The sequence below is a fragment of the Ornithodoros turicata genome, chromosome 4 (assembly GCF_037126465.1).
Source record: "Ornithodoros turicata isolate Travis chromosome 4, ASM3712646v1, whole genome shotgun sequence".
Classification (NCBI taxonomy): Eukaryota; Metazoa; Arthropoda; class Arachnida; order Ixodida; family Argasidae; genus Ornithodoros; species Ornithodoros turicata.
In genome coordinates this window covers 70,438,658-70,464,912 of record NC_088204.1, presented here as the reverse complement: position 1 = coordinate 70,464,912, position 26,255 = coordinate 70,438,658, and the positions used below count along the sequence as shown (strand labels likewise).

General features: G+C 46.8%; 1 protein-coding gene across 2 annotated transcripts in view; it reads left to right on the top strand.

Annotated features, from left to right (window-relative positions):
- Positions 1-25,268, top strand: part of LOC135393410 (uncharacterized) — a 44,115-nt gene extending 18,847 nt beyond the window's left edge. For both annotated transcript variants that reach the window (XM_064623855.1, XM_064623854.1), the window contains 4 exons: positions 4,330-4,416; positions 14,190-14,334; positions 24,366-24,497; positions 24,803-25,268. In XM_064623855.1, coding sequence (XP_064479925.1) covers positions 4,330-4,416; positions 14,190-14,334; positions 24,366-24,497; positions 24,803-24,919 — 481 coding nt within the window. In that variant the 3' untranslated portion in view covers positions 24,920-25,268. The remainder of the gene's footprint in view (positions 1-4,329; positions 4,417-14,189; positions 14,335-24,365; positions 24,498-24,802) is intronic.
- Positions 25,269-26,255: the final 987 nt, after the last annotated feature.

The following is a 26,255-nucleotide window of genomic DNA, read 5'->3' as shown; positions in this document are numbered from 1 at the left end:
GTTGGCCGGGTGTGGGTGGACGCCGTTCCCAGACCAATAGCTGACAGGCGCCCTTCCCGTTTCGGGGAACTGAGGTCTCCCAAATGCTGCGTCCTTGGGACGAGTGTATATAGTGTACAATAAACAGATCGTGGACGGTGACGTTCTACGAAGTGTACGCTGGCTGCTGTGTCCGTTTACTGCGACGTTCGGGGGCAAGCCCCGTCGAAGCTCATTTTCCTTACAGTTTTTCAGAAGTGGGATCAGTTCCCTTTAGCCCCTCCGTCGCTACACGAGCGACCGACGACGTACGGCTACGAAGTTTCTGTAAACTGACAACGACGATGCCGCCCACACTACGAAGTAACGGGTCAGTTTCAACGACAGATTCCCCAACGATGGGACACAACGACAACGACGTTAACTCCGACGGAACGTGCGACACGATGACCGATGTCAACCAACCGAGACAGCGAAGCGATTTAGATCTCTTACTCGAGCACCTGCGAATTCAAGAGGCTACCCGAGACTCGATGATACGGGAACTACTGCAAGCCAGGACCTCCAGCGATGACGTGCCTCTCGCTGGGCCAATTCTTCCAGATCTGTCGAAAGAGGTACAAGCCTTCGACGGCTACGGCGACGAGCGGCAGGCGGAGGAATGGCTCAACACGTTCAACCAGCTCGCAGCGCAGTGCAGGTGGAGCGACCATTCCAAGCTGATGCTGATCCATGCGAAGCTCACCGGACCAGCAGCACAGTGGTACAGAAGCAAGGTACAGGACTGTACGACGTGGAACTTATTTGAAGTGAACTTTAAAAAAATGTTTGCACCAAGTGTGAGTTTGGTGTCAAAGTTTGACGATATGAGGAAGCGAGTGCAGCAGAAGGGTGAGTCCATCATGCAGTATTTCATGGACAAATTGCACTTGTGCAAGCGATGTAATCTAAGCGATAATGAGACCAAAGATCAGATTTTGTTAGGCGCTCTAGACACAAGATTGTATCAGATGCTGATGCCTAAAATGCATGAATGCGTAGAAGATTTGTTGCATGACATGAAACGATGTGGCCAGTTAGAGCATGAGCGCAGGGAGCTGTTTGCAAGCGCAGCTTCCAAAACGCCGCACGAGAGAGAGGAAGAGCACGCAAGTGCGACAGAGCAGAAAGGTGGAAGATACGCGCCCGCAAGAGACGGAAGATTGAAGTGTTTCAACTGCAATGAGTATGCAGGTCATATATCTAAACACTGTCCAAAGGAAAAGCGCAAGTTGTTCTGTACGAATTGCCACCAAGAAGGGCATGGGAGGCGTGACTGTAAACTATCTGAGACAAAACGAAATGAAACGCTTTGCATAGGAAACTCCACCGCAGGAAAGTACATAAAGGACGCTACAATTAACGATACACTAATGGTAAAAGCTTTCATCGACCAAGGTAGCGAAACAACGATTATCACGGCATCTACAGCGCTTCGTTGCGGTACTGTGGTACAGAGGGTTAACGACCATGATGCCTTGTACGGACTGGGTCAAGCCAAAATAATGCCATTAGGAAAGGCTACACTTAAAATTTCAGTTGACGACGTTCTCGCATCCGTTCAAGCTTACGTTGTGGAAGACAAAGTACTCCAGTATGAGATGTTGATTGGACGGAATTTCATTGATCGGCACGAGGTTGTGTTCATAAAAGCGAAAGATCAAGTGAGACTTTTTGACTGCACGAAGAGTGGTCCATTCAAGGGCTTTGATCTAAGATACAGCGATCCAGAGCATAACGTCCGTCATCCAGACGATGTTGAGGAGCCGCGGAATGTGGTCCACTACGATGAGATGCACACTCCTGCGGTAACGGAGACGTCAGCGCCACATTGTGCACCTGAGAAGGAAGGATTCCATCCAATGAAAGTAGGACATGCAGGACTCATAGTGCCAATCGAAGACCACCAATGTATACGAGATGTACCGGAAGTCGAAGTTATAGTGTCGGTCCAAAACGAGGAGCAAAACGCTGCCGAAGAAAATTTACATGCCAGACAACCACGAGCAAACGCCCACGAAGCAGGAGTTACTGCGTGCAGTAGATCCTGTACGTCACCAAGCGAGTTAACGAAGGACACTGTGACAATGGCTAAGGAAAGGAATGCAACATCCTCATGTGGTGCAATTCACGGGGGAGGTTATCGCGATGAGGAGGAGTTAAACGAGGTGTCTATAGTAAGTGAGCCACCCTTCCCGTGTTCTGCCATCTCACGAAGCAACACGGAGGAATACTGCGGTATCGCATCGGTAACTTCAGCATACTGCAGGCGACCGCAGAAGAGCACAGACGACCAAACAGTAGACGCGAGGAACATTAACTACATGAGGAGGCGTGATTTACGAAGGTACTCGCCATGGCCTGATTAGGTCGTTTCAATGATCATATGCTGGTGCCGTAAATGGATTTAAATGCGAAGTGATAGATAGTTCAAGATAGTGCAATGACTACGTAACAATCCCTATAATGTACTTTGATCAAGTAATTGCACAATTGAAGTGATGCTCGGTTAAACTTAAGATAACTGAGGTCTCCCAAATGCTGCGTCCTTGGGACGAGTGTATATAGTGTACAATAAACAGATCGTGGACGGTGACGTTCTACGAAGTGTACGCTGGCTGCTGTGTCCGTTTACTGCGACGTTCGGGGGCAAGCCCCGTCGAAGCTCATTTTCCTTACACTTGATACTCTTGGTTCGCGCATACCAGAGTACCACCCTACTACGCTCAAAAGCGGTTAACTGTCGCATTTTGCTCGCGGAACAAGCAACGTGAAACACCAAATTGCCGGCGTAATTAGCAGACAACAACCAAAACAGATATCGTCTGCTTACTGAAAGACAGCGAAATAACGTAAAAGCTGCCGTAGCAAACAATACAGATTTACAGAAAGTTTTAAAAACTAACGCGCCGCGAACATTGCGTAATTTTGTACCTGTTAGTTAATCGTTCCAAGATCAAATATTTGGAACTGGATACCGCGGTAAAGTTGGCTTGGCTAGCAGTACGGAGGACACGCCTCTGCCAAAGCGACTCGCGTCGCCGTCTGGTGAGCAGCATCTTAACTGCCCTCTGACAAACCGCCATCTTGGTTGTTTTGCCTAAGGGAATCACACGTTTCGCGTAATAACTTCGCATCGCGGGGCTCAATCGCGTGGAAATTTAACATGGTTGATTGTCCCTAAGAGCTTTACATGCAGGCAGTACAATGTTGCGCCTGCATTCTGTATTTGCCAAGCATGGAGTGCCGGCGTGGGTAGACTTTTATAGGGTAACACCCTGTAGTTGGTTGCAGTAGTATCGTTTGGTTTCGTTTGAAAACGTGAATAAGTTGGCCATGGCCTCCTCGATGTTGCAGATGCACTGCTTGCGCAAACGGAGCGTTGAAAGCAAAGCCCTTCATCTATGAAGCATCAATACCACGTAAATGTCTTCCACGAACTTCGTTTTCGACACTGTGAATGCAGTTTACGTTTATTTTCCTGGGGTTGAAACACAAGTCGACGTGCAAGTGCATGCTGCTGTGCTCTACCCCAGTTTCGGTCGCTTGGTAGATGGTGCGTCGCTGTAGAGCGGTAGCATCCCGATCACATTGCGGTGGCTCAGCGGCATAACATCCTGGTGCGCCAATTCAAGACAGTTACACTGGTTCATGGTTGTTCATGGTTCATGGTCGTTCATGTGGAAGACGTTCGGAGCACGCCGACTGAAGAAGTTTTTTTTTTAAATTTCGTGTTAGCGCCGCGAAGCAACTGGCTGCGCGAGCGGCGTACAACAGCGTATGAGCGGCGTACAAATGTGGACAGATGGAGAAAGGACAGCGTCCTGGGCCGACTTCAGGGGGAACTATGCCGACATTCGTCTGGAAAGCCTTCGGAAAATCCAAACTGAAGAAGTAAGGGAAACTAACGCTACGTTGAGTTCAGTGTCGGGCACACGCGCCAGTTCGCGCATGGTGCTCTCAAGACATCAACAAAATTTAGATCCCTCGAAACCAATTATCGATTGTCGTGTGTTAAAATGGTTGGTACGCCTGGTAACGTATGCGTATCTTAAGAATCCGTTACAGAATTCTTGAGGCAACACTATCACTGTAAACGAAACAATAGAGAGTAAGTAAAGGATAGCGTTGGTGTTTCTGCGCACGGCGCGAAGCTCTCTTTCTGTAATGGGCGCGTGCTCAGAACCTTCAACGCTATCCCTTACGTACGGAAAGGCGATGGAGTACGATGTACTAAAACTATCTATTGTCGGTATCCAAGCGTTGCGTTCGTGTAGTATGTATATGAGTAGGAGCTATTCCTCGTTGCAGATTGGGTGGCCTGTCTTTCGAATGCGATGCAAACAGCAACAACTTTTTCGATGAATGCCGCAAGAAACATATGATGTCCCACTTGAGGTGAGTACGAAATCAAAACTGCCATACGCCGTAACACGCCATATTTTCGTAACGTTTCATCTGCCAGGCTGTGAACGATATGCTATGCTAATTTTCACAGTCGTATACGACTGCGTTTTGCAGTGTGTGTGTTTCATCTTTTTCATCGACATCCCTCTCAACATGCTAACCCACATGCACTGAGGTATGGTACCGCAATTGTTGCGGTGAATCACCTCATCCCATCGTCCTTGATGTAGTTGTTGTTTAATTGCTACGTCCTGTGCAGTGCGAATTTTTGTCGCATCCAACCTTTTATTCATCAACATCATACGTCGCTTCCAGAAGACAGGCCCTGATTGGCCAGTTGGTAACCTCTCCCTCTCTCTGTCTTGCTGCAATTAAGGTTTTGCATTACAATTCGGATGGTGACGCGTGTAATTTGGTGGCATCCTATCAAACTTGCTTAAAATGTCACTACGGATAAACAGGTGATATCAATGTTATTTCATATTATACTGTGTAGCTACTGTCTAAAAGCTTACCCATGCCGGCGTGCAGTAGTCACCAGTTACTCAATGCACGTGGAAAATTCGTGTGTCCGTGCCAGGGTGTCGAACCGAAACGTTTTTCGTTCCGGTTTTCGTTCCGGTTACATCATAAACGATCCGGTACCGGTTCTGCTCCGGAGCAAAAAAATAACGGTTCATACCGGTTTTTAACCGGTTTCGCTTCTGCTGGGAATATTCATCCCCACAAAAAAAATAAATGTTACAAAATGTAAACCCGTTTATTCAGAACACATGGTATTTAATATTAATAGACAGCTGTGAAATTGGTAGCTCCTGGTTCCTGTAGGTTACTGTCTGAATGAGCTTCCTCCTTTCTTGAAGCGCATGCTACAAACGGACTTGTTTGTTGTGATGTCATACGTAAAGTACTTTCTTGCTGGGTTGGAGCGATAGTGTCCCATCCGAATGTCTGTTGCTACTGTCTAGCCAGCAAGCACCACCGCACGAGTACGACGCAAATCGAGGAACACCTTCACTCACAAACGCGCTCGATGGCTCCGTTATATTTGCTTCGTGTCCTGTCCACAAAAGAGTTGCCACATCGCACGTGCTTGCACTCGCGTATACGTAAATGTATTCAACTTAGCTGCTCTCAAACAAGGGACGCGTTGCGCGACATTAACGATAAAGAAGCCGTTATGCAGCCCCCTTGGGTCGCTGTTTAGTTGAGGAGAGTTTGGGGGGATCAAATTAAAACGAACACTACGGCACATTGCTAGAGAGTCACATGTACCTCTAAGTCTGTGTGCGTGCGCGAACGATAAAGCATTACAAAGGGAGCCTGAGGGTCATAGTATACCAACATACATTCCACCGTAACCGTAACCCTCGTATAGTATCCATGACATGACTTCAGAGCACACGACGTCTGTTTCATTCGCCTTTCCGTAGTCCAAACCGGCGAAGTTTAATCTTGGACCGAAAACCGTTAAATATATTTTTCGGTTTCCCTCCTGAGCGAAAAAAACGTATACGGTTTCGATTCCGTTCCGGTTCTCACCAAAATAGCGTTTTTTTTTGTGTGTGTGTGTTTGGTTCCGGTTTTCGGTTCGCTCCGACACCCTGGTCCGTGCATGTGGAACTGTAGTTGGTACGTTTCATCCTGAATTTCAAAACATTTCAAAATTGCAATCCAAAGTTACAACCGAAATCCTTCGGATCCCTATGAGAAAACAATCAGGAGACATATTGAGTAAACCTCTATATGTAGCTACCCTGTACGTCAACGCCGCCGGAAGAGCCAGTGCGCAAAATATAAATGCTGTATAAGTGCCGTCAAATACGCTGTGCCGTGTGCTCACGTTTTCGTGCCAATGACCTTAGGCGAACCTCAGGCGAATAGAAGGTGGGTACAAGGGTAGGTTGGTCCAGGTCCGCCGACTGACCACCGTGGTGTTGCTTTTTGCGACGGTTGTCTGTGACACAAAATCCCGGACAGTAATGCCCCTCTTGTCCGTAATACAGTTAACCGGAAAATTCCCCTTAGCTCGGCGTTACTGGGAACGTGCTACCGATCCTCTTTTAATTCTGTTATCTTTTTTTATAAATTGATCACCGTCCACTCAGAAGGCCACAGATCTGCAAGAACTTAACAAGTACATTTTACACCTGACCTTGTTGTGTGGGGACCAGCAGCGTAGCTAGGGAAAAGTCCAAAATCCTGAGGCGAGCGATGCGCGACCGTAAGAGAAGACGATGTTGGCGGTAGCTGGTGCAGTGGAGAATATCTCCTTCAACATGACAGGTGGGGCAGCTGGGTGACGTAAGGTGGCTCATCTTAAACAGGAGCAGTGGAGTCCGCGCCACACTCAGTCGAAGCCTGTGGAGCAAGGATTCTTCCTCCCTGGGGTAGCGGCTTATCAGTGTGTGGATCATTTTAGGGTCAAACAGGACCAAACCGAACCAAGCTCTTAACGCTCCAAATGAGCAAGAAAGGAAGTGAAATACGCGCTCTACCCGTACACTCCCATGCGACGCTGGCCTCAATTCGGTAGCGCCCCTGGTAGTCGCAGACGCAACTGGCAACAATAAGTGGCAGGAAAAAACGCTCTCGCAATCCAGGAAGGGAGTCTTCCCTCATTTCTACCTCTGTGCGAAATACTCCGAAAGTAGAACCCTCAGTCAGTTCACGCGACAGCTTTTTCCTAAGCTTTGCCAAAGAGTTCACAAAGAACGGGCGCAACGCTAGTAGCAATACAGATACCTTGGTTTTGGACAAAAAGCTGTTCATGAAAATGCACAACGGTGGACCTCGAGCACCAATGCCAAAGCTCCAAAAAGGACTGCGCGTTTCTACCGCACACATTTTGGAAGCTAACCGTTCTACGCGCCTCAATGAAATCTCTTGCTGCAACAAACGGATCCTCACAGGAACTGCATAAGACAGCTCCTCAATATCCACTGAGAAACCACTATTGGCACCCGGAATGCCAACCTTGAGAGCTGTGACAAGATGTTCAGAGCTGCTCACTCTGTAGCTGTCGTATTGCATTTCCTAGCCTTCCGTTCCTGGTTTCCAAGTTTTTTCTTTTATGCCGTGTTAGCGCCACGAATCAACTGTGGCTATATGAGCTGCATAGAGACCTAAACAGATGAAGAGAGGGCTGCTGGAAAGAGTGGGGAACAAGGGGGTTAGTATGCGTCCTGAACCGACTTTAAGGGGAACTGTGCCGCATTCGCCTGAAAAGCCTGCCGGCAAACCCAGGGACAACCCCAGTTACCCCAGCGACAGGACCTCTCTTTCGCCGGCTGCAGTTCAACCTTCTTGTAGCACTTTATCATCGCTGTTAGGGCCTCATAATTGAAGGGACTTTATGGAAAACTCTTCCTTTATCTACCAAAAAATGTGACAGTTGTCGGCCACAGAAGCATTCTACCACCTGTTTCTTTTCTTGATGGGCAACATTCAGGGAATCAACACACTCGGAAATGCAACAAACCTTCACATGGTGCCTCATAGCAGAAGTCCGCAAAGTCCGGGTTAGTTCCATGTGCTACTTGGGTAGTCTAGAGCCTTCCGGTGAACTGTAGCAGTGTCTACATAGACCAGGCTGGACGCTGCTTAAATGATCGCTTCGGGGAACACGCGGCGTCCAGCTTGAGCACCTATGTGCCAGAGAACTGCGAAACATGTAAATTTGGCCCCTGTTGGATCAGACTACAGCGCTGGACCGAAGCAAAGGCAAGAAAGAAAGGGAAAATTGGATGCAGCGACCATTCATTAGAGTGGGGGAGATATATATATGCGTCAGTGCTCCTTCTATTTTTCTGTTGGCCAACAACTTAGATTTCTTCAGTTAGTGTCGACCTTTCAAAGACAGTATTCGCCTCCTCCGTTCAGTTTTCTTCCGCTCTAGCCTGCTTTCAGTGTCGCGCTCGAATGACTGCGCACGCGTGCTTTTCTGTTACGTCCCAGGCAGCACAGTGTGACGACCCAACGTCGTTGCGGCGGCGGCGACCGACCCGACCGGGTCGGCTCCCTACCATGGTCCGGCATACGGTTTGCAACACGGGGATGTTAATGGTCCGTTATTGGCAGCCTGTATCGTACCCCAACGATTTCCCGAGGTGCAGCCAATGCACACTTCCGGGAACCTCCTACCCCCCAAACAAGAGTTAATTTGCGCGATTTTTAAAAACAAAATCAATATGTCACTGTAGCAAATTCTTTATTGCATCATAGTCACAAGATACATGGGTTCTTTATGGCATCACTTCACCAGCAATGAAAAAGATGAGTGTTACATTGAAAGTATGCAGTCACCAGTCCCGCATATGTACTATTTACTTCACAAATATTCACTTAACAGAGGTTATATGGAAGAGAGATAGAAGTTGGGACTCGTTGCCAGTTAAGTTAGACTGTTGAAAGATAGAAGTCACTGAAAAGGTTAGCCAGAACATAATTGTAGGCCGGTTCCACGTTAGCTCAGGCAGAATTTTCATTATTTTTTATATATATTTAGAAGCTCATCGTGATAATCAACATTGATAAAATTAATACTTTCCGTGCAAAAAATCGAGAAATCAGGCCCTGAATTCGATTGTTGCAATTTTGCCGTGTTTGCACGTGTATACGTCCTGAGTTTTAAAATATATTGTAATGAAATCGTTTTATGCTTTAGTATGCCTACCTACCAGCAGTCCGAGCGCAAATTTTGGCGCACAGGTGCAACACCGTGCTGTATAAAAAAGCAGCGAACATGCCCTGTCGCGCACTTTTGTTCCAGCTTCGACGCTTCTTGCTCTGGCTGTAGATATCTCCGATAGGTTCGTACGCAGTAGGGCCGCGTTTTAAAGCGCTAATCACCAGTATATGCCTTTGGAGAAAATTTTTTTGCGTTAGATGAAAGGCCTGACATCGGGCTATATCCTGGCAAAATATATACGAAATCAAGTGCGATACTTTTGAGAAATACACGCGCAAAATCCATGTTTTTTTCGAAATACGCCTAAACATTTGCCTATTTCAGCACATGCCGCTAGGAAGTATATGCAGTATAGATGTATCAGACGAAAGAGCATTAAAAGCTGAGTGAGCTGATACCAAGTACGGCAATCAGGGACATCTATAGCCAGATATATCACGCGTCGAAATTGGGACCAAACTGTGCGAGAGGGCATATTCGCCATTTTTTATAGCACACAGCGTTGCACCTGCGCGCTAAAATTTGCTCTCTGACAGCTGGCGTGTAGGCATAATAAATTATCAAAAAATTCACAACAATATCTTTTAACACCCGGGAGATATACCCGTACAAACACGGCCGAATTGGACTGGACATGGCCGGACTGGCTTTTCTCGATTTTTTTTTTTTTTGCACGGAAGCTACTCTGCAAAAATGATTCATTTTTCTGCTGTTGATCATAACACGATGAGCTTATCAATATAAAAAATATTGAAAACCCACGAGGTCGCTTGGACCTCCCTGCCTGAACTGACGTGAAACCGGCCCGTAACTAAATTTCAAACCCAGTTACACGTAATAAAACGTAATGAAAATAGACGTGAAGTTCCTAAGCTACTTTAGAAATGTGAGAAGTTACCTTCAAGGTACTTGCTACTCAATATATACAGGGTGTCCACGCTAACTGTGAACATATTTTTTAAAAATATGTATAACACTTTTTTCCAAGATGAAATCATTGCAATATAGCATATGCTGAAGGGCACTCCCTAGCAGGGCATTAGCAAAGTCCAAAGGCAATGTCTTAATTAACTTTCATTATTTAAGTTTTAATTATAAAAGCTACAAAGTTGTCCCAATGAGAACATCTGTTCCTTTCGGTCACCTGATAGCGTAGCCGTTTTCAGAACAAAAATCCGTTCGATAGATCGCCCGCAAAAAATTCGTGAAGGAACGCCATTTTTTTTGTTCATTGCGCTTCTTAGAAGACGCGTCTTTCTTTCACCCCCAATGTGAGAGGGAGAAAGAGCACACTATCGCCTCTCGCGTCCTGGAAAAAGATTAAAAGGAAACAGGAAATGCAACCCAAGATAAGGCCAGTTCCGATAGAGTCACCCGATACATTTGTGTTTGTTTTGTTTCCGCAAGTTAAAGCTCATCTTCGACGCATGAGGCGGCACTGTGCTCCTTCCCACTCTTCCGTTGGGGATGAAGGAAATACGCGTCTCCGAAGATGCGCAATGAACAAAATAAAGCAAAAAAAGGCGTTCCTTCACTAATTTTTTGCTGGCGATCTATCGAACGGATTTTTGTTCTGAAAACGGCTACGATATCAGGTGACCAAAAGGAACAGATGTTCTCATTGGGACAACTTTGTAGCTTTTATAATTAAAAACTTAATTAATGAAAGTTAATTAAGACATTGCCTTTGGACTTTGCTAATACCCTGCTAGGGAGTGCCCTTCAGCTTATGCTATATTGCAATGATTTCATCTTGGAAAAAAGTGTTATACATATTTAAAAAAAATATGTTCACAGTTAGCGTGGACACCCTGTATACTTTTTAGTTCTTGACCTGTCTATATGGTTAATTCAGACCTTGCTGTCGCAATGGGCGATTCAAGACGTTTCAAAATATTCTTGATATACAAAAACGATATCAATATCTGCTACGACAAAAAAAGCCTACATTTATAGGCTTCCTTAGGGAGGGATTTGATGATTTTGATCTCGAAATAAGGTACGTGAAAGGACCACAAAGCGCACATATCGTAGAACCGTGCCAAGTTTTAACCATGCTACTCAATGCCCTCTATCATTATCAATATACTGCTTATCGTTAAGATGCGCGATACCTCAGCTTCCTAATGCTCGGCTAAAACATAATTTGTAACATTCACCATGTAACAACGGGAGTTAGACGCGCCGTGCACGTGTCATCTTTCATCTCAAGTCATGGGGTGGGGGGTGGGGGGGACTCAGCCTGCGACGTTTGAAGACCAGAATCGAACTTACAACTTTCTTCGAGTTACTTTGACAAACTTGACAAACAAAACCCCCCACCCCCGAAACATGCAAAGAGCTATGCAAAAAGTTACTGAAATTCGCTAAGCCAAGTAGCCTGGTTGCAGTATCAAGCTAATGGTAACGAGTTACCCCCAACAACATGGAACACGTGAACAACTTGAGAATCCGTACTACATGTGTCATGATCGTTCTATACCCTCTTGAAGAAAAAAGAAGAAAATACCTGGGCACTTTTGCTAATATGAGGGCAACATACATACAATTTGAGAACCACGATCTAAGAAAAAAGGGTGTGATAAGATAGTAACTTCCTTAACTACCTCCTAGGTCAACATAGCGTCTGATAACGGGTGTAAAAGGGTGGTAAAAGAAATTATCATCCATCCAAATTGCGACAAAAAGGCGTACGCCTCCGTCGCTCACCAAATCAGACGCGGTAGCTCTATCATTCGTAGGTAGCAGGTAAAACTTTGCAACCTTTTAGGCACAACATATGCGACAACTATTACCTCCTAAAAGGTGTAATCGCTCCACCCTTTTTTTCCGAGAGTGCAGTATGGCACATGTGTGACTCGTACCTGTGGCTTTAGGATACTGTGAGAAATATTAATGTATCAAGAAGATGCCTTTTCTTATACATTGGCTTTCTTGCTATGAGGGCCTCTTATTATGGATACCCGAAGTCCTTTTAAAAGAAAAACAACACAGCATACCAGATTGTATTCCCTTCAAGCAACATCACAGCGCGATATGCTCATAGTGTTGTAGCCGAAGTGCGAAATGCGGGGTGGATTCTGAAAGTGGAAGATAGCTTGAGGTCGACGTTACACTGAGAAAAGTACACCACACCACAAGACGCACACGTTATTGAATACAGACCAAATAGCTAAACTTACAGTTTTCAGCATGACATGACGAGATCTGCTAGAAAAATCTTGACCATCATCACTGGCTCTGAGGCAGAGATGTGGTGGTGGGCACTTCGGTGATACTTTCATCAAGGCACTGATTTCTTTAAGCACGCTCTGGTAGTGGTCCAGCATGACATTCTGAAAGAAAGATCAGGATAGCTTTCATTCACTCACAGTTTCAAACAAATTGACATATCATGCGTCGATCACATTACGCAAACGGATTAAAGCGGAATAATTTATTCGCTTCGGAAGTTCTTTTTTTATATTTTTTTTATTTAGAATGACTACAAAAACGAACCTTGAGCTGAAGTCCTCCAGCATTCCAGTTGTGTACGCACGCAGGTGATGGAAAGCACAGATGCAGCACGCAGTCGTCCTGAGAAATGGTTATATTTCGTTTGATGTCAAATACACAATACATACGATTCCTAACTTTACTGCACCATATTTTCACCAAAAGGGAGTCCATTATCCTAAAAGCAACTCATAAAACACAATGAATCACTGAAATCGAAACTATGCGATGCTAAGTTTCGACAGAAGCTTTCTAGAACGGTGTCACTCATGTTGAAAAGCATCTATCAGTAACGTTTACCAATGCGAGGAATACCACAAAAAGGAATAGCACTTACCACTAGATGAATGGCTTAAAAATGTTGTAATTCCTCGAAAGTTTCGGGAGCACGGTCAGATACATTCGTTTCTCGCAGCGAGAGCGACGGGTACTCCGACCACGACCTACTCTATACTAGAGACCTGGACAGCTGGCGATTCCCTATGGGAGAGACGGGTCACGGGTTAGTTACGTTAGTGACCGCTGCAAGCGCCACATGGCATTATTGGGGAAAGGGAATCACCCTTGCCACCGCCTTTAGTCTGCTACTGCTACGCAGGGATACACGGGCTGTTGCTGAGCACGCGCTATTATCTCTTTTATAGCTTTTATACTGCTTTGTCGTTGTCAACACAGCCTACCATACATCGCCGCGGTTGCGACAAGTCACGTGGTAACGAATAGTGCGAGCTAGCGCCAAATCCCATAGCCAAGCGGCGATTGCCAGAACTACTACCCGGTGCTGGGAGCATTGCGGATGCCCAGGTCTCTAGTATAGTAGTAGGTCGTGACTCCGACAGTGCAAACACGGCTGGGTGATCGAGGAACATCATTGGCCAGATTCGACTGTCGGTTACGTGTTGCATCACTCGGCGCCTGACAGTCTGGAAAGAGAAATCCGTTGCTGCATCCCGGTCATGTGACTGATTATCGTGAAGTGATCAGATCAGCATCGGGGAGCGATCCTATATTTTGGTCTCATGACCAAGGTCAGTCTAGACCGGGAAATAATCAGAGCAGCATTGGGGAGCGATCCTATATTATTGTTTACATGACCAAAAGGAGACCAGAGCGGGAAATGATCAGGGCACCGTCGGGGGACTACCTTATCTTCTCTTATGTTCCACCTCCTCAGTTCCCACACCGCTGGGAACCAGTCGGGCACTATCGCCCGCTCAGGAGCCGAAGCCCCCATTGCGTTCCCATTCTTTTCCCGAGGGTTTGTGCTGCCTGGGGTGGTTTCCTTACTAAACATTCTCGGCTGAGTGTCGGTCCTTGCCACGTGTGGTTCTCTCCCTTGTGTTTGCGTCCGGTTTGCGTCACTTTTGGTCTTATTATGCTTCTTCACCAACTAGCCCAATATTCTACGCGATAAGCACTAGGGAGACATTTCACATTTTGCACTGAACTTTCAACATATGGCGTGGCTAGTAGTATTTTATTCTTATTTTTTTAGCAAGGGTGTCATGGTCGGTAGCACTGTCGTTTAGCCCAATTAATAGAAAATAAATTGTAATTCAGTATTCAATGTCTATTTTAGGAAACTGTGGCCGTACTGCTACGGTCATTCGACACAATCGCCATGGATTCTCTCCAGCAACATTCCAGGCGACCGAATCGAGAAGAATGACTTCTGCGAATTTAAGATGTCCCGTAAAGGCGCTAAAGAGTGTACACAGCAAAATGTAAGAGGATATAGTATTGGCTTGAGGACTAGTACATGGCGTTACATTTCTCAGAAGCACGACAAACTTTTATATCGCGACGCTCTCAAAGGGGGACATGCACCAGGTACCTCAAAACCCAAATATTGCGTCCAGAAAGCCACAATGTGTTCGTGAATATAACTGTGAGGTCTTTGTGATGTACGTGATACTTGTGATCGACATATACATTTTTTATTCCTTAATTTAACTTACAGGCTTTGCTCCAATGCAAGAAGTCGGCGGGGGCGTTCATTCACTCTAGGGAGTCACGTGCCCTATAGAGCGTGCCGTTCGATAGTGGCCGCAGACATCTTGGGGGCTCCTGTGGTTCGGTTGCTGTCGAGTGGGATTATTTTGTTTCTGAGAGCACTGCTACACTCCGTAAGCTATGATAGCACTAACAAACTAATTGAATTGCTGCCTACTGAATATCAAAAGGTTCAAAACAGCTCAGCACACAAGATGGCCTTTACAGTCTGAGTGTTGTGCCTCGTGCAGCATTTCAGGATTTAAGTTCGGTACGCACGGCGCATCGTGCGTAATTATTGCCCTCGTTGTGAAGGGCTTGGCGTTCTGCCGGAAAGATTTCCGTCAAAGATACAATGGGGCGAACTGTCAGTATCATACCTGTCGTTATAAAGTTACCGAAGGCATCACAAGCCATGGCGGTAACAAATACTAATACCTTGCTCTGAAACTGGAACTTCTCTGAAAATTAAACGAATTTCAAACACACATCGCGGTGTACATCCTACCAACACGTGTGAAACGTCTACCCGCGCAGCTCGATGCGAGCAAGCGAGAACACAGCATCACACCAAGGGTCCCCGGAGAGCATCATGATGGAGAGATCGAAACAGGAGCCAGGTTGCTGCCAGGAGAAGTACACTACAAAATGGTGTTGTTGTTCGCCTGCTTAGCTCAGTGCCGATACTGAAAGCAACACACACACACACATTCGGTGATGATGAGGTGGACGATTCACCGCCGCTGAGGTGGTACACTGCCCTATTGTGCATTTGGAACGGATGAGGGAATGTTGATGGGGGCTTTCCGAGAGCTATCACCAGACCGTGGAGCACAAGTACTCAGCAAGAAGACGAAGGCCTTACATCTGGTGGGCAGCATTCAACCACTCCAAGGATCTTCGCGAGGTTGAACGGCCGCTTCTTAATACGTTGTATAGAGACCTCCATTAGTGCACGCTCGTGGTGATATTGCCCACAAGCCAGGATGACTTGGCAGAGCTCGCCATCCACTCCACAAGTGGGGCAGAGGGAAGACGGTAGAAGAGTGGTAGGGGCGCTCCACCACACAGCGACCGATCGATCGACCACATGCACCGCGTCTATTTCCGAAAGTTCCCTATTAGCATCTCCTAATCACCATAAGTGGTTAGAATAAGTAACAAAAAGTCACTGCGTGTCACCAGCATACTGGTCACACGCAGCGGCTTCTTGTTCCTTGCTGTTACTTTAGGATACTGGTCCCATACAGAAGATGCAGAATCATAAGTAGAGGTGAGCACCTTCTGGCTTGAAGATGTTGCACTCCCTGGCACTTCGGCCCCCGTCACCTGGGACACGTCGCACTCGCCACCCAGACCTTTTGTCCCTTCCATGCTGCGCCGTGCTATCCTCAGTCACTTCCATAACCTATGTCACCCTGGCATCCACGCGACCCAATGGCGCATTGGTACAAGATATGCCTGGCCTAGCATGAACTCTGACGTCCACACGCATGTATATAGTGCCAGCGCGGCAAGGCTCAGCGTCACACCCGCTTGCCACCTTCAACCTTTCTGCCACCCGACGGGCGTTTCGAGCACATCCGCATCAACTTAGTTGGAGCTTTTCCCACCAGTCAAGGCGCCACTCACACACTCAATATGATTTAGCGGTTTACCTGCTGGCCCGAAGCCGTTCCCGTTCCTGACGCGACCGCCTCCACAGTAGCTGCAGCCCTCGTCACTACGTCGATCTTTCCTTTTGGAACGGCGTCCATCGTCACAACCGACTGCGGTCGCCACTTCGAGTCAGCATTGGTAGTATAATTTTAAGTCCTATAGCCAAGACTTTTCTCTAATCCAATTCCAATCCAATTCTAATCTAATTCTAAGCCAAAATCCTGTTCTTTGAAAAAACAATCCAGTTCTAAGCCAACACAAGCCAATTTTGAAGCCTCATTTGAAGCCTGATTGGCCTCCATTAGCTCCGCCCACTTCACGTTGATTGATCAATCATAGCTCCACCCTTTATGCTAATTAGTCGCTTAGCTCTGCCCATTTCACACTGATTGGCCCATGCTAAGCCTACTGATTGGTTGACTCCGCCCCTTTATGCTTATTACTTGGCTTCTTCACGCTGATTTGTGCACGCCGATCGCTGAGCTCCGCCCCTGATTAACCGGCTCTGCTGATTGGTTCTACTGATCACCCTTCCAGACTTTCTAAGCCCTCTGGTTGGCCATCCCCAATCTAAGGCTTATCGATTGGCCATCGTTCTAAGCCCACTGATTAAGCCCGCTGAACATAGCCTCTGTTAGTGCCCGCCCACTCAGCAGCGACCCCACTGTGGCTTTATCTCAGATGTCCGAGGTTACCTCGTGGCGCAACTCTTTAGTGGCTCCACCAGTTCATGCTGATTGGTTTATTCTAGGCCTACTGACTTCTAAGCCAGTCCACGCTAAGCCTGCTGATCACTCTCTCAGACTTTCCAAATGCTCTGATTGGTCGTCCCCAGTCTAAGCCTACCAATTGGCCCTCGCTGACCCGTTCTAGATGCACTGGCACCAGATGGCGCAACTCTTTACTGGCTGCACCCACTTCATGTTGATTGGTTCATTCTAAGCCTACTGACTTCTAAGCCAAACCACGCTAAGCCTACCGAGTGGTTCATTATGAGCAACGCGATGGCTGACTCCTGATTAGCCCACGCTACTTACCTCGTGACACAACTATCTACTGGCTCCACCCACTTCATGCTGATTGGTCCTACTGATCCTGACTTCTAAGCCGGTTCACCTTGAGTCTGCTGATTGGCCCTTGACAGTGTTTGCTTCATTCTAAGCCTACCAATGGCTTGCCCTGATTGGTACGCGCTAGGCCTACTGAACAGTGATTGGCTAGCCTGCATTTGTCGCTCCTAAAGCACAATGCAGTGGATTCAGACAAGACACGACAACTGTTGATTTCAACCTTTGTTTGGTACAACAGCCTCCTGGTCCAGCAGCATCGTAGGGCATGGGTTGGTTCAGTGGCATCAGAGAGATCGCTAGTCCGTAATTCTATCTGCTCATCTCTTGCACTCTTTGGTCACTCAGCGCCCTCGGTAGAGACCAACTGCTATTGGTTCATCTAACTGCAAGTGGTTGTGCTCAATGGACTATCTGACTACAAGCCTCTCATTGGTCACTTATGTCTAGAGCACCCTAACAGGCTCAAACTGCCATTGGTCACTTCCACTCATCGCAAGACCCGACTGCTATTCGACACTCTCTAATCTTTAGATGAAATAATTTAAGTTTAACTGTGGGATATTGGAACTTTTACCATAAGATAGGTTTAGCCGGGGGCTGATACACTGGTAGGCTTCAACTGCTATTGGCCCATGCCTCCATCCGGCTGCTCACTGGTTCACAATGAAGCTTTCTCACATGCTCTGATGGAGCCGAAGAAGGTTCCCTACACATATAATAGATGGCGTCGGTTGTATACCCTCTTTGTAAAGAAAGCTGAGGCTGGACTGCTGCGACGCGAGTGTGAAAAAAAAATGTCCATTTCATTGGTGACTCATTTCTATCCAAATGGTTCAATCTCTTAGAGAGCCAGCGTTAGAATGCTGAACAGCTTACATGCCGCCGCCTCCTGTTGTTCACATAGCCACAGTTGCTAATGGGAAATTAAAAAAAAACGTGTTTAGGGTACACATCTCAAAACACACTGTACAAGAGTAAAGGCCAGTTCCCACATATAGCGCTTTGGTACATAGCGCTGGAAAATTGTGCTATATCTTCCTCCTCGCATTGCTGCGAACCGCAATGAAACCTTTCCTGCCGAAGTAGAGCCCTGGTCAACTTTCTAGCGCTACTTTCAGCGCTGAGTCAGCGTGAACCAATCATGAGCTTCCTTCAGCCGTGACGTCGCCGAAGCTGGGGCTTGTTTTGCTTCCGATCACTCGAAGCAGCAAGGCGGGAAAGCGACGACGACGACGACATGAAAATGGCTCCGATTTCATGTGCGCGTGCATCTGCCAATCCATGACTGTTGGGTTACTATTATAGTTCGGTATCGCGATCACGGCATCGAAAGTGTCAACCGCGTTCATGCTGCGGATGCCCGACGTGGGCAGTAAATAATCACGGTAGTACCGGTGCATCCCGTCGCAACAAGATATCCCGCGACTGCAGCAGCGCTCTGTGCTCAGTTGTATGTGAGAACGGCGAGCGGAAAAACACCGCCAGCTTTTGAGAACTATTTTCTAGCGCTATCAAGCAAAGCGGCAGTATGTGGGAACTGGCTTCACCTGGTTGCATGCGTGCGTTAGGTCAAGCCCAACCGTGGGAACAAGCTTAGGAACATTTTCTGTGTGTGCTTTGCAGTTCAACTTAGAAACTGTTTCAATTAAGCAGAATGGCAAATTGTGCTGTGGAGCGTGTTCATTCTTCGGAACGAGTTTTGCCACAGATTATTGAAAAACAGGGCTGTTCAACTGCAAATCTGGAGTGAAAAATAGTTTGCACATCCATCCATATTCAGTGTCCATACTTCTAGCCCGCCATATCCATACTAATCTACGGATTGTACAAGGCTTCGGTAAAATAAACTTTTTTTCGTTAAAAAATCTATGGATGATCACAGTATGCGTAAACAATGAGGATTTCACGATGTCCATAATGAACAACGTTTACCTTCCTGGCTATCCAAGCTGGCAACGTTTACACAGCACCATTGAGGGCTCAACAGTTTCATCGGCGGCTTCTGCATGGTATTTCCAGCGCATCAAGGAAAGCTGAACGAAACCCACGGGGGAAAAAACAAAAAAAAAGGACAAAGTGCAACCAACTCCAGACCGAAAATGCCACGCTAAACCACTACTCGTTAGGACGCTGATGTTGCTGCTGGCTCTCGCCCCGCAGAAACAGGTAAATGCTCTCTGTGTCGTGTGCACTTGGACTTCGCAATAGGGGCTCATGCAAAGAGTGTGAAGCCACAAATGGTTTGATAACCCCGGAAACCAAACTCCAAAAGCGTGGAAAGACTGCTGGTACATGAAATACTTTTTTGTTTGTTTATACAGACGAGAATGCAAAAACGAGCTATATAAAACACGCGGCCAGCATACACTCGCCTTGAAGCCTGCACAGTGAGGTTTAGCAGTTTTCTACTTTTCATTGTGTTCGGTGACATATGTTCGGTGACACAGAACAGTTTTTTTTTTTTTTTAGGGGGGGGGGAAGATATGATACAAAAACCAGGTTGAGCGCGCGCGTGGTGGGTTTGAGAGTGAATTCGTGTTGTCCCGAAATGAAAGTTCCGTTAACCCCATTTCTCAGTGATTTACAACCTTCAATGTGGTGGAGACTACTTTTACATAAAATTTTGTTTAGTTATAAAAAGGTTGTTTTGGAATGCGCGAACCGGTGACCTGCGATATAAAACAGACGTTTCCCCCTGAACATGTTGGAGCATGCACTCCACTGAGAATCACTAAGACATGGAGCTAATGGAACTTTCATTTCGGGATACCACGAATCCACTCTCAAACCCACCCACGCGCGCGCGCAACCTGTTTTTTATATCATATCCCAAAAAAGCAAAACTGTTCTGCGTCACTCCAAAACTGCTAAACTTCACTGTGCAAAATTCAAGGCGAGTGCATGCTGGCCGCCCGTTTTATTTAGCTCGTTCCTGCATTCTCGTCTGTAAACAATCAAATCGGATTTCGTGTACAAGTAGTCTCCCCACGCTTTTGGAGTTTGGTTTCCGGGGTTATCAAACCATTTGTGGCTTCACACTCTTTGCATGAGCCCCTATTGATGGCCCCCTGCTGCATCATGCGCCCGCTCGCACGAGTAGCCCGTTTACGTCGCAGTGTAAAAATATTCACTTCCCACAACCGGGACCTTTCATAAACGTTGTAACATATGTATAACGCGTTCCAGATCGGCGCTTCAAGAAGCTACTTGTCTCACATTCCTGAGCCGACTCCTTCCTTTACACAGAGAGTCGGGAAGGTACTGTTGTTCTCATCGTGAGGAAACTGAGCTAATATTTTCAATTCATTCTGTGCGTAGAATCCGATAGGAAGAGGTCAGACAAACACAAAGTCATCTGTGTTCGAGAAAACCGGGTGAGTTCAAAGAATGCAATGCTTGATGAGTTTGACTTGCGCAAAGTCGAAACGACGTACGGGAAGGCGGAATACATGGAAAATGATACGTAAAGGTGTCCAATCGTTTCAATCGGTTCACGGATTTGAAAGGAATGCGTCAGCCGTCGAATCTAACACTGGAGAAGAAGGAGTGATTCAAGGATGGTGAAAGACTCGCGCCCCTATCAGCCGAAGAAAAAGTGAGGAGCCACATTTTCAAAAGTGTGAGGGCTGCGAGCGTATTTCCCATTTAAAAATACAGTGTATCGCGTGAGTGGATTAGTTCGTATGCAGACGCAGATTTGCAGCGCCTAAAAAGCTTTTTTAATGGACACAGAGAAGAGACTGATTTTAGAGATATTTCAAGGGCTATTCTTACGCGGAGTACTTATCAAATAAGACAGTTTGCGAGATACGCGTTGGAATTGCTAGAGCGATATATGGAAGCGGAGACAAGCAGGGATCTCCGTCTGGCGTGACTATGCTGGAAAAAGAACCACATCGCCGATGGAAAGGAACGAGTTGTCTCCACGTGCTTGCTAGAGTGTCGTAAATAAAGGACACCATGTTTTTATGCCACAAAACAGTTTTTCGTTATTTTTATTGAGTCAAGCGACGAGATTATTGGAAAACAGGGCTCTTCAACCGCAAATCAGGAGTGAAAAATAGCTCATAAAGTTTGCACACGCACGCATCCATGTCCATACTAAAAAAATATTTGACTATGATTTAGTGTGCGCCATTTTGTGACAAACGTTCGCGCGAGATAATTGCGGGTGCGCTCTGGAATGGAGCGACTATGTTCGTATTGCCAACTGTAGGATGGGACAAACGATAGCTTGCCCACATTACAATTCAAATATAATTCTCCTCTCGCACAATCCCGTATCGCCAACTGTTGTAGAACTATGTTGTATGTTGTAGGACTATGTTGTAGACCATCGTCCTGTGCGCACGACACAGAGAGCAACTACCTGCGGGGCGCAAGCGAGCAGCAACATCAGCGTCCTAACGAGTGGTGGTTTAGCGTGGCACTTTCGGTCTCGAGTTGGTTGCACTTGGTCGTTTGCCCAACCTGCTCAACTGGCACTGTGCAACGCTTCACGTGGTCTGTCGCCCCCTCCGACCCCTCATCAGGCTGTTCCATCCTCCCGGGCGCCCCCGAGACGCGTCTCCTCGGCCCCTACCCTCGTTGTGCATCACCCTCTGTGGCCGGCAGTCCGCAAAGGGGGGGGGGGGGGCTTGTAGAGGCACCATCGTCCACGCCAGCGCCGCATGGCGCGCGGAGGATAAACGGTGTGGCGCAAGCCACTGATCAGTCTCTTTTGGTCGTCACTGTCAACGGTTGTCTGCCTCTCGTTGCTTACAGGTTCGCCACACTCCTATCGGCAAGCCACAATGTAGGTACCACGAGTTAACCGAAAGTAATTGTTATGTCACGTCGCTCAAGTGACCAGGCCTTATCTCTAGGTCATGTTGGCACAGCGCTCATTTCACTTCAGAGGGTCACATGCTTTGGAGTGATTGATATAATCGGAGTACGTGCGGATCTGTTGGCAAGGCTGAAGTCCAGTTCTCACATACGACAACGGCGCACGGCAACAGCAACGGTGACGTGCCGTTGCCGCCGCCGTGCGTGTCGCCGTCGCTCCACCTCGCCGTGCTGCCGTGTTCACGTGATGTCGAACATCACGAGCCGCGGCGAGCAAAGATGGATTTCCACGTGTTCTCCTTGCACGTGTTCTCTGTGTATCTTTAAAATCAGGATGCGACAAATCATACAAATAAGGAAACCTTCTCACGAGTTCAATTAATTTCTCGGCATCAAGCTGAAAAGCCGCCATCTTCATTGGTGCGGGCCGTTCATTGGTTGGATGTGATGTGGGCGGGACCACGGCACGGCAGAAGTTGAGCATGGCTCAACTTCCTTTTGCCGTGAGACGGCGGCCAGAACGGCGCCATTACGGCGTCGGAATGACACAATTTGCCGTGCCGTTCGCCGTTGCCGTGCGTCGTTGTCGTATGTGAGAACTAGGCTTAACCGCTTTTCGGCCTAGCCAAGCGTCTGCCGGCAAAAGTAGTGCACTTCCGAGGCGCGCCTATTCGGTTATCTTTGTTACCTTGTTATGCTCTTTCGGTTACAATTATAGTCATTTTCTATACAAGATGACTAGAATGACCTAAAATCCTTGCGTCCGTGATTGCATACTCTGTTCGCCTTGGCGCATACTCAACTGCAAGAACGACATCTGTTCTGCTCTCATAGCTCTTTTATACAGATTCTATAAGGGATAAAACAAAAGGTCATGTATATTCTGAACGAATATTTCGTTGTGAGACTACAGAACTCTTGAATAAACTTTCATTCCAGTTACAGAATAATGAGACATGTGGGAGTTGCAGCAGTCGTGTTGCCATGCATTGATACTTACCACATCCGCACTGTACCCGCGGATGTAAGAACCCCAACCCATCCGCAACCGTGCTTGTTGGCATAGGTGTATCCGCATCCGCACATACGCAGTCATTCTATTTGCAGGGAAAAATTCACACGACGACAAGGTATCCAATAATCTACTAAATTCCGCAAGTGACGACGCGGAGACGTAATCCTCGGGCAGGGTATTCCACTCACTTATTACCCTCGAGAAAAATGAGTATTTAAAGGCATTGATGTTGAACCTGTAAGGTTCTAAGTATTTCGAATGTTTGTGTCTGGAAGGACGTGAACTGCCTTTACTTATGTAGGATGCGGGATCGAGTTTTAAGTGGCCGTGGAGTAGGAGAAAAAAAACTTAAGCCTCTTTATTTTTCTACGTTTATTCAAAGGGCAGAGTTCTGGTAGTTTACATAAATAAGAAGGTGAGTCGATATGCCTGTATCTCTTAAAAATGAACCATGCTGCCTGCCTTTAGACCTTTTCAAGCTTATTCATATTCGACGAAGTAAAAGGGTCCCAGATCTCGCATGCACATTCTAAAATAGGTAAACAAGATAAGGCCCGCAGAAGATGTTACATCCACGTGCCGGCGATAACGTCCCTCCTCCCCCCACAAAGCATGAAATATAAAGGATGATACACTTCTACACCATTTTGGATTATTTACGTCAATTGTGGCTCCACCTGGGGATGTCGATGGCGACACTAATGCTTATTTGCATATATAATACGGCCATCCACGAGTACCACACAGGTATGCGGTTCAATCCGCACTTTATACCGCGCGGATTTCGAAACGTTGCATTTCTGTCCGGAAACAACAATGTATCACGGACATCTGCGCGCATCCTCGAGTAGAACCGCACCCGCGCACACCTTTAACGACAATGCCTCACCGAAACTACTAAACAGGAATGTGATCTTCAATCCGACAAGGGGATCTCACGTTTGAATAACTAGAACAACACAATCGTCAAAGAACTTCATGTGGGCCGATAGAAGGTCCATATTATTATTTCACAAGAAAGCAGCATCTCTTTTATGTTAACCTCTGTTCTTCAGAATTGATTGGGAAGAATTAATGCGAAGAACTAATGCGCATATTGGCTGTCTAGCAACCGTGATAATGCAGATATGTTTTCCACTTGACACTAAGCTATACCTCTAACATGTGTTAATAAGCGTGCGATTTCTTTCAGATACCAATGGCAAATAATACTGATCAACCTTGTGAAATAGAGTGCTGTCTACCTGGAGAAGGCAAGGGTGGAAATAACAGGACGTACGTGTTGCCCGTCGGCTCAACATGTCGTACTGCAAACTATGACGTTGTAAGAATCATGCGTTTGTCACACTAGGGTGTGCTTGCACCCAGGGCAGGCGAGAGAAATTATGGGCCCTGGGGAAAGGTTCCTGATGAATCCTGCCAGGGTCCCCCTACGCACGTCTCCTGGTACTAGCAACCTTCGGGCCTTGACTCGGCGGGCCATTCAAGAGGCCCGGCCTCGGGGCTCCATTCCTGGCATGCCCCTCCCCCCTCCTTCTCGTCGGCCCTGGTTGCACACGATACTAAGCATTCCACCACTGGGACCTCTCTTACGCTCAAAAGTGAATCACGTTTCTTGCATTCCAATAGTACAGACGTTCCTGCTACAAGAAGGAGTGTAAGGGGCGGCTCCCTCTACAACTGAACGCCTCCCCGGGTGATTCGAGACGTTATCCGCTCAATTTCACATGGCTTCCTACAGTCTAAAAACAGCACTTGGCCTCATGGCAGGTTCAGAACTGCCTGCCATTTGTAATAATAGTGAGTATATCGTACGCTATCGCCTTTGCTTACGTAAGGATTAGCTCTGGTGGTTCTGCGCACGCGCGAGTTTTGCGAGTTACCCCTTCCGTACACAAAGGCGACAGCGTACGATATACTAAAACTCACTATTGTCATTATCTCTCTCGGTTTGATGAAAATTACACGCTTTCGCTTTTTCGTGGCATATTCGTCATATGTTATTTGTCACGAAAAGGCGTACAGCCCGCGCTCTTCTGAGATCATAAGCTTTAACTTAATCATTTTTCATCTAACTTGCGCAGGGCATGTTACGTATGTGGTGAACTTCTACCTGTAGAGTTTGTCAGCTATCTGTGAATAAAAAGAAACTAAGAGTTGCATTTTATTACATGTCCACGATCTTATTGCTCAGCATTTATTGAATCTACGAGCGATATGGTACCCACGCGAATTTTAACTTTTGTAGAACATGGAGGTCAAGGTTAAGAGTTTTGCACATACGATTGTGGGTTCGTGGCCCGGATCACCTTCACTTGTCGGTGGCGTACCTGTACTGCTCAGTCATGGGAGCTGGTGCGACTATGCCATGTGCATCATTATCGCCACATACAATCCAATATTCCTGCGCTCGATCGTGCTCATTTTTATGGACATCTTACGCAGACGTATGTGCTTCAGTGATAACCCTGTCAGACAGCCACGTTTACGGCCGTCAAAGTTAGGGCCGTAGATACTTACGGCAGTTAGCTACGTGCCAGACAGCAAATACGACGACCATAACCTAAAAACGGAGCTTTAACGGTGACGGCGTTCGCAGAACTCGGTTGACGGTGTGCCGTGAAGACGGTCAAAGCCTCGTCTTCAGAGGCTTCTCAACAAATTCCGTCAGTTTTTTCATCCTGACGGGAGGGGAGGGGGATACATTTATTATAACTAAGAAAGAAAAAGGTGAAAAGGTCAGCCAAACGGAACGGCGGCTTGCTATTCCGCAAAGAAAAAATGAAAAATAAATAAAAGAAGAAAAAGAAATGAGTCAGGAAATAAAGGAACACCGGTGAAATAAGGATGAGATGGATTACAGAAAAAGATATGACTTGAAAAAAAAAAAAGAAGACGAAGTTAATGCGTTGAGGGTGAGAGTGGGGCACTGAAGAATTGCGCATCTTCGCAGACGCGTATTTCCTTCATCCCCAACGTGAGAGGGGAAAAAAGTACACTGCCGCCTCATGCGAAAATGAGCTTTAACTTGCCGAAACAAAACAAAAACAAATATATCGGGTGACTCTATCGGAACTGGCCT